The sequence below is a fragment of the Hemibagrus wyckioides genome, linkage group LG05 (genome assembly GCF_019097595.1).
Source record: "Hemibagrus wyckioides isolate EC202008001 linkage group LG05, SWU_Hwy_1.0, whole genome shotgun sequence".
Lineage (NCBI taxonomy): Eukaryota > Metazoa > Chordata > Actinopteri > Siluriformes > Bagridae > Hemibagrus > Hemibagrus wyckioides.
Window position 1 is genome coordinate 20382642 of NC_080714.1, and position 11168 is coordinate 20393809.

General features: G+C 37.3%; 1 protein-coding gene across 2 annotated transcripts; it reads right to left on the reverse strand.

The window, feature by feature from the left end:
• Positions 1 to 984: 984 nt before the first annotated feature.
• LOC131352490 (CMRF35-like molecule 1) lies at positions 985 to 10093 on the reverse strand. 2 transcript variants are annotated; one of them, XM_058388606.1, is made up of 8 exons: positions 9918 to 10092; positions 9257 to 9595; positions 8876 to 8995; positions 8570 to 8635; positions 8345 to 8449; positions 8154 to 8206; positions 4258 to 4421; positions 985 to 2425 (listed from the first exon to the last, which is right to left on the reverse strand). In XM_058388606.1, the coding sequence occupies exons 1-8, from the start codon at positions 9952 to 9954 to the stop codon at positions 2398 to 2400; spliced, it is 912 nt and encodes a 303-aa protein (XP_058244589.1). In that variant the 5' UTR covers positions 9955 to 10092; the 3' UTR covers positions 985 to 2397. The 2 variants fall into 2 exon arrangements, with proteins under 2 accessions (XP_058244589.1, XP_058244591.1); XM_058388608.1 differs by lacking the exons at positions 985 to 2425; positions 4258 to 4421 and adding an exon at positions 4433 to 7747 and having other exon boundaries at positions 9918 to 10093.
• Positions 10094 to 11168: the final 1075 nt, after the last annotated feature.

The window sequence follows — 11168 nt, forward strand, 5'->3', positions numbered from 1 at the left end:
TTGATTTTATACACCTGTGGCCATGGAAGCGATTGAAACGCCTGATTCTGATTATTTGGATGGGTGAGCGAATACTTTTGGCAGTATAGTGTATATATATATATATATATTCCTATTTTCTATATTTTATTATATATATATATTTCTATAGGAAATATAGAATATATATAAAAAATGTAAAATGTACACAACTGTATTATACAGAACTATATAAAGTGTATAGTGTGCAATAATGTGCAATAATGTGCAAGGTGCAGCTAGCAGCAGTACAGGGTGGTCATGTAGTGAAATGAAACAGGGTGATGAGATGATGAGAAGCAGTGGTATTGTCCATCTTTAACGTGCAGATGTGCACAAGTTCTCTTGTGTATAAGCGGGAGTAGAATGTGCCATATATGTTTGTTATATGTATGGTGTGCCACAGTCCTGTAATGTGCAAATGTATGGTGTGGTTGGTTTTGGTAGCAAGTCCAATCAGTTGAGTCCTAAGGTGAAGTTCTGGTTGAGAGACCGTATAGCCTGCAGGAAGAAGCTTCTCCTCAGTCTCTCTGTGTTGGCCTTCAGGGAGTGGAAGCGCTTCCCTGACCTCAACAGAGAGAAAAGTCCATTGTTCGGGTTGCTGAGGTCCTTCACGATCTTCCTGGCCTTGGTCCAGCACCGCTTGTTGTAGATTGAGTGCAGGTCAGGGAGCTTGGTACAGATGATGCACTCAGCTCTCAAGAAGAGCTCATCTGTCCTGCATGGTGCTGTTCCCGAACCAGGTTGTGATGTTCCCCGTCAGGATGCTCTCTGTGGTACAGGAGTAAAAGTTTCTTAGCACCTTAGCGGGAAGTCTAAAGTCTCTCAAGCGTCTGAGGTTGAAGAGACGCTGCCGGGCCTTCTTCACCACGGTGTTGATGTGACAGGACCATGACAGGTCCTCCGTGATGTGAACACCGAGGTATCTGAAGCTGTCCACTCTCTCCACTGGGCTGTTGTTGATCACAGGGGTCCGCTAGTTCCTCTCCTGCTTTTTGCTGAAGTCCACTATCAGCTCCTTAGTCTTGCTGACGTTAAGGTGGAGGTTATTCCTCTGGCACCAGTTCTCCAGAGTCTTAATCTCCTCCAGGTAGGCCGTCTCATTGTTGTCGGAGATCAGTCCTACCACAACAGTGTCGTCAGCAAACTTGATGATGTTGGTGGAGTTGGTAGTGGCCATGCAGTCATACGTGTACAAAGAGTACAGCAGGGGGCTCAGAACACAACCCTGGGGGGCTCCAGTGCTGAGGATGAGTGAGGCTGAGACATGTCTGCCCATCCTTACTGCCTGTGGTCTGCCAGTTAGGAAATTGTAGATCCACTGACAAAGAGATGGGCTGAGTCCCAGGTGCTCCAGCTTGGTGGTGAGTGTGGAGGGAATTAAAGTTATATATACTATATATTATATATATATTATATAGTGTTAAATGTTGACCTGTATTCGACAAACAGCATTCTTTGCTTTAACCATCAATTATCCACCAGACCTATAGAAATAAAAATTAAAAAGTAACCCCAAACTTCAAATTTCTTTCCCAAACTCACTTTTAGGTTCACACAATTTCACACAATTTACGTAAAAAAAACAGTATTTACATACTGTAGCAATCCTACAGAAACAAAAAACCATCTCAGCCAAATACATCAATGGAGATGTATTTGTGATATTGGTGATATTTTATTATTTTTTTTCTTCATGACAATTGGAAGAAGCCTGCCTGAGAGGCATTGTTGGGCCTGTTGGTAAGACCCTTAATGTACTCAGATATATGTGCAGGTTGTAAGCTGCAACAGATAACAATGAATAAACTAATAGTTTTTATTCATTAATCTTATTAGTTAGATTAAACAAAAGCACAGTTTAAAACTGTGATTTTCCTAAACATGTAGATTAAATCAAATGTAATTGCTAAACTGCGGGCCAATATTCCAGCACATAGACTCTAAGTAATACCACTTTGCTTCAGAAAATGTAAGAATTGAAAACTATAATCTCATAAGGGTGTTTTTGCCACAGCTCTGCTGAATTCTCAGTTCTGTTTGGTCACAAGGTGTAATTATCTGCAACAGAAACTCAGACAGTGATGTACTGCAAGGAAAACCATGCACTTATATTAACTTATACAGTAATAACTAATTCACAGGGACTTAAATTGCAAATATTCCACAAATGTGCTAAAGAGTTTTAACCCTTTGCTTTGTTTGTAAAGAACTGAATTACATTGTGTTAGTTTAATGTCTTTTACATTCAGCAACATTTAAGGTGTAAACTGGAAACAATACATACACATAATGATAATGATCAAGTTTCACAGAATAGTTTTCATCCACATACAATGTCTTTACATGCACCATATTCATAATACTTCCTTGAGTAGTTCAGTGAAGCTGAGCTGCTGTTGTTTGACTGTTGAAACATTATTAAGGAAACATTAGAAGGGAAAAAAAACAGTACCTGTAATACTTGAAATTCTGTATATCTTAGAATGTGCCTATTGCCGAAAAAAAATATGTGTTATGAACCATGCTCTTTAATTTCTTGCATCTGGGCCCTGTATTTCGGGCTATTTTACTGTCTCAAAAATAAGTCATAACACAATGGCACTCTTGATAATGGAGGGTAAAAATATTAAACATTGTTTTTACTGTTAATTAGCTCAATACTAATCTCACACATAAAATAGACATTGTCAAGATTTTGAACCCCAGTGTAGTAACAGCTACTTAATATAGACTTGCACTGCAAACACAATGTAAGGCTAATAAACAAATTAGAAAAACATATAACCATTGTAAATCTTTCTGTTAGGTGATTTAATATACACTATATTGCCAAAAACACCTGCCTTGACTCGCATATGAACTTAAGTGACATCCCATTCCTAATCCATAGGGTTCAATATGACGTCGGTCCACCCTTTGCAGCTATAACAGCTTCAACTCTTCTGGGAAGGCTGTCCACAAGGTTTAGGAGTGTGTTTATGGGAATTTTTGACCATTCTTCCAGAAGCGCATTTGTGAGGTCACACACTGATGTTGGACGAGAAGGCCTGACTCTCAGTCTCCGCTCTAATTCATCCCAAAGGTGTTCTATCGGGTTGAGGTCAGGACTCTGTGCAGGCCAGTCAAGTTCCTCCACACCAGACTCTGTCATCCATGTCTTTATGGACCTTGCTTTGTGCACTGGTGCACAGTCATGTTGGAAGAGGAAGGGGCCAGCTCCAAACTGTTTCCACAAAGTTGGGAGCATGGAATTGTCCAAAATGTCTTGGTATGCTGAAGCATTCAGAGTTCCTTTTACTGGAACTAAGGGGCCGAGCCCAGCAACCCCACACCATAATCCCCCCTCCACCAAACTTTACACTTGGCACAATGCAGTCAGACAAGTACCGTTCTCCTGGCAACCGCCAAACCCAGACTCGTCCATCAGATTGCCAGATGGAGAAGCGCGATTCGTCACTCCAGAGAACGCGTCTCCACTGCTCTAGAGTCCAGTGGCGGCGTGCTTTACACCACCGCATCCGACGCTTTGCATTGCACTTGGTGATGTATGGCTTGGATGCAGCTGCTCGGCCATGGAAACCCATTCCATGAAGCTCTCTGTGCACTGTTCTTGAGCTAATCTGAAGGCCACATGAAGTTTGGAGGTCAGTAGCGATTGACTCTGCAGAAAGTTGGCGACCTCTTCACACTATGCGCCTCAGCATCCGCTGACCCCGCTCCGTCAGTTTACGTGGCCTACCACTTCGTGGCTGAGTTGCTGTCGTTCCCAAACACTTCCACGTTCTTATAAAACAGCTGACAGTTGACTGTGGAATATTTAGGAGCGAGGAAATTTCACGACTGGATTTGTTGCACAGGTGGCATCCTATCACAGTTCCACGCTGGAATTCACTGAGCTCCTGAGAGCAACCCATTCTTTCACAAATGTTTGTAAAAACAGTCTGCATGCCTAGGTGCTTGATTTTATACACCTGTGGCCATGGAAGTGATTGGAACACCTGATTCTGATTATTTGGATGGGTGAGCGAATACTTTTGGCAATATAGTGTATGTACTTTAGCATAAAGTCCATTTATCAAGTGTGATGGACAATTTTAAAGAAAGAAGTTTTGAACTTCTCTGTGTGTGTCAAGAAGTTGTTTGTGACTAGAAATTGCTTGCACGAACAGTTAGAGGGTCAGAATGCAGTGGAGATGAGATGGCAAGACTCAAGGCTAAGAATCAGCTTAGGCATACCTTGGTAAGGTTGTCCCGATCAGGCATCGTAATGTGTCCAGTGAGTGACAGTGTTTTTCTTTCTTTGTTTCTGTGTTTGAATCATGGTTATAGAAACAAATGTAACCGTGTAACAAACGATTTGGGGCCTTCCTCCTTGAGATTTTCTCAGAGAGTGTTGGGTCCTGTTGCACAGTAGAAATAAAGTGTAAGCCTTTTAACTGTTTTTAGATTAAATAAAATGTTAGATTTCATTACACTGCCTTTTTTATCCTTTCACAAACAGGAAGTAATTCAACAGTGGTGCACAGAATTATCTGGGTAACAATATATTGTGACAAAATGCATCACTGCAAAATTGTGTTAAGCGTGTACCATTATCAAGACAGGGATCATCTGCTATTGTGAAGTGATTGATTAGTGTAGTGAATCTGATTAACCCAAAATAAAGATCAGCTGTGTCTGTATTTTTTTTTTTTTTTTAAATCTTCTTGGTTTTATCCACATACTGAAGCCATAGTCCGCAAAGGGCTTACAAAGCATGTACAGCATCTCAAGGTCGTGATGAGGAGAGCTTATATCCTTCCAAAATTGACAAAAGAATAAGGCAAAATCAGAGAGGCGGCAAATAGACCTCTGGCAATATTAAAGGACCTGGCCAATTCAGAGCACAGATCCCATAGAAGTCCTACAGAAAGCTTGTAAAAATGTCTTAAAGAGAGCTGAGCACAGGAGATCCCTTTGCAATCTGATAAATATATATTTTTATATCCACTACATATTGCCTGTGTTGTGTCTTAATGATCAAATATAATATCTAAAGAATAGAGATTGACATAGAGAGATTAAACATCTCTGTGGTCTTTCTGTAAGGTGAATGCTCCATTTCACCTCGGAATGCGAAGCCACTTCCGCCACTTTCTGCAGGTGCAGTCATGAAATATTTGGTCAGACGTTATAGCACTATAGTATCAGTTTGTAGTCAGTGGTGATGGGGTGTGGTTTAAGCTCAATGTACATTCAGTTTGCAAATGCATAACATTGTGCAAATGCATGTGTCTGCAAAAAAGGTGTAAGTTACCATGATAAAATTAGCCTCAAAGTCGCATCGAAAGTACTAGGTAGAAGCCCACGTGTCACATTAACACAGGATGGTTTAGAAACCTAGACAGAGTAGAGAATGGGCTAGACAATGGTATAATTTTATGAACGTAATGAATTTAAATGTGAAGAAGATGGAATAAGCGATCACAGGCAGCCATCAAGTGTGTGTGTGTGTGTGTGGGTGTGTGTGTGGACAAGCATCTCATACAGAGTGTATTCCAGCCTTGACCCAGGATTCTGCTTTGCCTTGTTTCTAATAAGAATAAACTAATTAATGAAGTTGATGATGAGAAAAATGGAAATAAATAAAACGGCAACAATTTTTTTTTCTTAAATGCTTATATGCTTTAATAAAGTTAAGATTAACAAAGTGAGCTAAGCCAATTTTATTGAAATGATAAAATTATTTAGGCCACATTTTGATCATAAAGCAGGCAATTAAGAATATAAGTGCAAACAATGTCTGCAAAAAAATGAAAAAATGTCTACTTTTTCTTTTCTTGAAGTCTATATATACATTTTTTGGCTGACTCTGTATATATAAATTGTGAACATGAAGCCATATTTAAAAAAATAAAAATAAAGTGGAAAGATCCTCTAGTGGACATAGTCTAGTACTGCAGGAGTCAGGCCAAAGCCATGTCCAGTCAATGCACTGATAAATGTAAAAATTTGTTGTGAGCCGTTTGAGCGTCACAAAATCATGAAACTAAGCAGAATTACTCATAACCAGTTGTTCTTTCTATGTACATTTTTTTGAAACATTAGGGCTTTCCACTGTTAAGATATAAGAACATTAATTTTTTTAATATAGGTTTCATGTAGATCACATAATGTACACAGAACTTATTAGCCACTTCCTGTTTCGTTTTATTCGCCAAAAGTTTAAGGGCTTCTCACGGCTGAACCGTTTGAGATATCAAATTTCCCTTCGCAATTTTGCATTATCAATGTCTTGAGATCATTTTAGCCTGGGATTGGTGGCAGTTGTATCAATTCCCTAGGAGGAGTATTTCAAATTCCATTGGGTGCGTTTTGCAAACAACTCAAAATAACTCACTTCCTGTGGATTAGACTTAATGACATGCAGTGTGAAAGTTGTTCATTTCAATGAGATCTAAGTGTGTACCAAGTTGTACATGGATACGTGCAAGTGTGTATCAGCTATGCAGCAAGGTTTTCCAGGGGGCGCTGTAACGGGTAACGCTGTAACGGGTAACGCGCTGTAACGCTGTAAATATAAAATTCTAAAGAAAACAATAGGGCTTCCGCACCTACGGTGCAAGGCCTCTGGCCTTGCTCCTTCGGTGCTCGGGCCCTAAAAATAAATAAATATAAAATTCTAAAGAAAACAATAGGGCTTCCGCACCTACGGTGCAAGGCCTCTGGCCTTGCTCCTTCGGTGCTCGGGCCCTAAATATTGCATGAATGCATGTATTTCTGACTGTCACTCCATATGGACTCTACAGCAAAAAAGACATTAGCATAACTACTGGAACAGAAAGATGTCAGAATTCATTTTGACAACGGTATACAAACTGTATATTACTTAAAATGTTATTTGGTATTGCAGTTTTCCTTGTATTGTATATTGTATTTATTGATCTACTGTATATTGAAATTACTGTTATTGCCATATGTTGTACAAGCAATAATTTGTCACTGTTTCAGGAATAGGCTGTAATACATAGAGGTATACAATTTGCTTGCAGTAAGGCTGAAACTTTTTGTTTTGTTTGTCACAACAACAGTACCACTTCACACCTTAAAAATAACATCATAGCTACTTGTGAAAGGAAGCGTGTATGCTGATCTTGACTATTTTTCTCCAATTCTTTCACAGAGGAGCTTCTCACAGTTCAGACTATTTTGATGACCTTCTCAGAAACATTAGAAAACATTTTTACCAATGAGTGGTCAGTGGATACAGTTGTTGAATTAATCTAAGTGTGTGTTCAATCTGCATTAGCATTATATGTACATGTTTGTATAAGAGCTACAAGATGGGAAAAAAATATCATAGACACCCAAAAGCACTGGGTTTATGTGACAATTTGTACAGGATGTTAGAAACCATGTCATTAAAATATAGCATGTCAAGTCTTACTTCTTGCTAGTTGGTTAAATATGTGAGGAATACAGGAGTTTAAATAAGACAGTGTATGCCCAAAAGAGTACTTATTGTCTTATAATCCACAAAACTGTTTTTATCTTTGTGTATTATGCACCACACATATATAGGATGCGTTAATTGTTTTCAGTGAAAAATTACAACAGAGTATAGACTGCGATCATTATCTGCTGGAGCAGGGAGCTGAATGGTGCTGTAAGTGGCTGAAGATTCATCTCCTCTATAACTATAACTATACACAGCCAACATGTAATCATTCACATGGCAAATGTCCTCCTTGGTAGAAAGGGGTTGAAACAAATGTCAGTTATATTCAGTACAAAAATAATGTATGAGTCATTTGCACAGACATCACTGTTTCAGTGTGTGTGCAACAATGGACAAATGTTTTATATTTATTAAACCCCTTAAAAAAACTCATTCACATCAACTCACTCATGTAACTTGTTTGTTTTTTTTTTTTAAATGGATATTGCAAAACTTTGAATATCATTATTTTTTTATTTACTTATTTAATGAATGCTTTATGTGATGCAGAACAATTTAATAAATTTTCCTTTACCAAAGGCCAGGGAAAAGATTCAACTTAGTGACAAGTGAAAAAAGGGAAAATAATGAAAAATCCTAAAATAATTATGCTCATGAGAATAGCGGTTCTGGTTCAGTACTCAGTACAACATACCTGATCAGGTGATGGATGTGAAATTTGGCTTTCAGGAGCAGGTGGTTTCAAAGCTAAATAACAGGGAGAAAAATGAATAAACACAGAAATTCATGTGAAGAATATGATACCAATTATAAACATTTCTTCATTCATTTTTTATATTACACATTGGCTATGTATTTGTAATTACTTGTAATCTTCTCACTTACATGTGTTTTGTGTGCTGGATTTCTTTCTGTAGAGAATCACAAGAGTTGCAAAAACATAGCAGAACATTAGGCCCAGCACTCCTCCACAAACAACAAGCAACTGAACTGTTTGAAACATAATAAATGAAAGATCAATTTAACTTTAATAATTCATTTTCTCCTGATAACAAAGCAGGTCATTCAAATTACTGAATACTGTATTGAATAACTATAAAAATGGTTTACGGTGTGTGTTTATAGAATGTTGAGGTTGAGTTGTAGATGATGCTTGTTCATCTGAGGTGAAATTATCTGAAAGTAAAAAGAACATTAACATTGCAGTAGTTTATACAAGAAATTCATGCATATTACCTCTATTCTTAGACGATAATCTAAATGTTTATTACACCAATCAAAATGGTATAAAATGATTAAGCTGACTATAATCACCATAACCCAATTTGATGTGATGCTGCTAATTGGTTTTCAGGGAGGGAGGAGAAAGGAAATTTTTTTATTGGATCATGCTAATTAGGCATTTAAAAACTTTACCTGCAGTACTTGATATCACTGTCATAGCATGGGGAAGCTGTGTAACATCAGGGCTTTGACACTGCAAAACGACTGGAGCATGTGAAGACACAGCAGGAACTGTAGCAGGAAACATAATGCCTCAAGCAGAAAAAAATAATAAATTAATTAAATCAGTGCAGCTTCATGCATGTATACATATAATTTTATTTATTCACTTACTGCATGCCACAATATCCTAACTGTTAACAAAATTATTCATATTTTGTTATGAACAGCCTATTGCTACTATAGAGTAATTGAATTAGGTACAGGAAATAAAGCATTTGTGACAAGGATCTACAATACTTTCATATCTATTGACTGTGGTATTTAGAAGTAGGAAATTACAGTCATGTATACCTTTAGTGACATTAAGCTTTACTTTAATCAATATGTCATATCCCCATTTATCCACTCCACAGTAATAAACTCCAGAGTCCTTCAATCTGAGGTGTCTGATGGTGACAGTGAAACTCCGGACAGATGGAATGTTTAGTGCAGTGTATCTTCCCATAGAGATGGCCTGATCAACCTTCTGAGATTTAATTAAGACATCAGAAGAATAGCATGGATGACGACATAAGTACATGGTTGTATATTGATATCCATCAGGGTATTTACAGGTGATATCCACACTGCCTCCTTCTGTTCCAGTAAAAACATGTTCAGCCTTGCTCTTCACTGTCACACTTATCAAAACTGAAAAAATACATAAATAAATAAACAATAACATTGTAAAAGCTCAGGAGGTAAATGTGTAAGACATAAAAATGTAAAATTAAAAAATTCTTCATGTAGACATAACTAGATATACTGAAGTCCAACTCACTTTTATGTTTGCCGTCACAAAAGTAATATATGATTAAGCATATTTTTATAATAGAGTTAGTACCATTACTACACAACATCAACACATCTACGACAACATCTCTCAAATGGAAATAAAATTTTGCATTTATTCAACACAACAGGCTGATAAACAAACAATTCCTAAAACAAAATGGATGAAAAGTTAATTTACCTTGGAACAAGGACAGAGTCCTCACAAATGTTTGCATTGTTTTCTGCACATCACCAGCTTTCGTTCCAAACTCACAATGTGCTATATAACTATATGTTTTTGGTCTTTTCTAAAATCTTGTGAACTGCATGTTGAAGGAGTCAGCAGAGGAGGTCTGATAAAGCACTTCTGGTTTGTCACAATAAGCAGGAGGAAGAAGAAATGATGCCACAGGAAGGAAACACAGGAAACAGTTGTTACATCAGTGCTTTATTGTTTGAGCAAGTTTTTGTTAAATTTGTTTATACTATTTTTCCAACCTGAATATGAGCCTAATGGTACAAACAATATTTGGTATTTAAAGAATATAAGAAAGAGAAAAGTAGAATAAAATAAATAAATAATTAAAAAAATTTGTGTGCTTGCAGAGATTAAGGCCTATCTTCAACAGGACTATACTGCCATCTTTCTGTGATATCTAGGTATTACATTCATGAAACAAATTCATCAGGAATAAACTTAAAAATCAGGGCTGCACAAAATCTTAAATGTAATTATTTATTCATTTATTTGTTGATTATACAATACATCAAATTTATTAAGAAAACAATAGAGATCTTTCAAATCCCTTCAATCTCATTTGGGTCCCTTGGGTCTGGTGATTGACTTAAAGCTTTTTTCCTCTTACGTTGTCACATTAGAGGAAAAAAGGCCATTGTCTTGCTCTATGATTTAGCTCTATGATTCAATTTGATTAAATGTCTGAATTCAGTCTGTGTCTACCATCATGAATTTACATAATTATTACAAATTATTGAGCCTGTTCCAGAAGTAGTCATGCTAGCCCAAGCCATGACACTACCTCCAACATGCATAATCTCTGAGCTTGTATGTTTTGGATCATGGGCAGATCTTTTCTTTCACCACACTTTGGCTATTCGATCACTTTGCTAGAGGTTAATCATGGAATTTGGCTCATCTCTGAATTTCTTTGTAATTTCCAATCTGGTCTTTTGAATTTCTTACTTCTGATAAGTGGTTTGCATCTTTTGGAATGGTCTCTATATTTCTGCTCTCAAAATTATCTCCAAATGGTTGTTTGTAATATGTTTACTCCTGCATTTGAAGGTTGTTGGTGATGTAACTGACTGTTGTTTTTGGAATTTTCTCAGTCCTCACAATGGTTCTGTCATCAACTAATGTCTTTTCTCAAGTTCAAAATGGCTTGCTTTATCCCTATGAACAGTTTCAAAACCCTCTGGTTTCCATGTT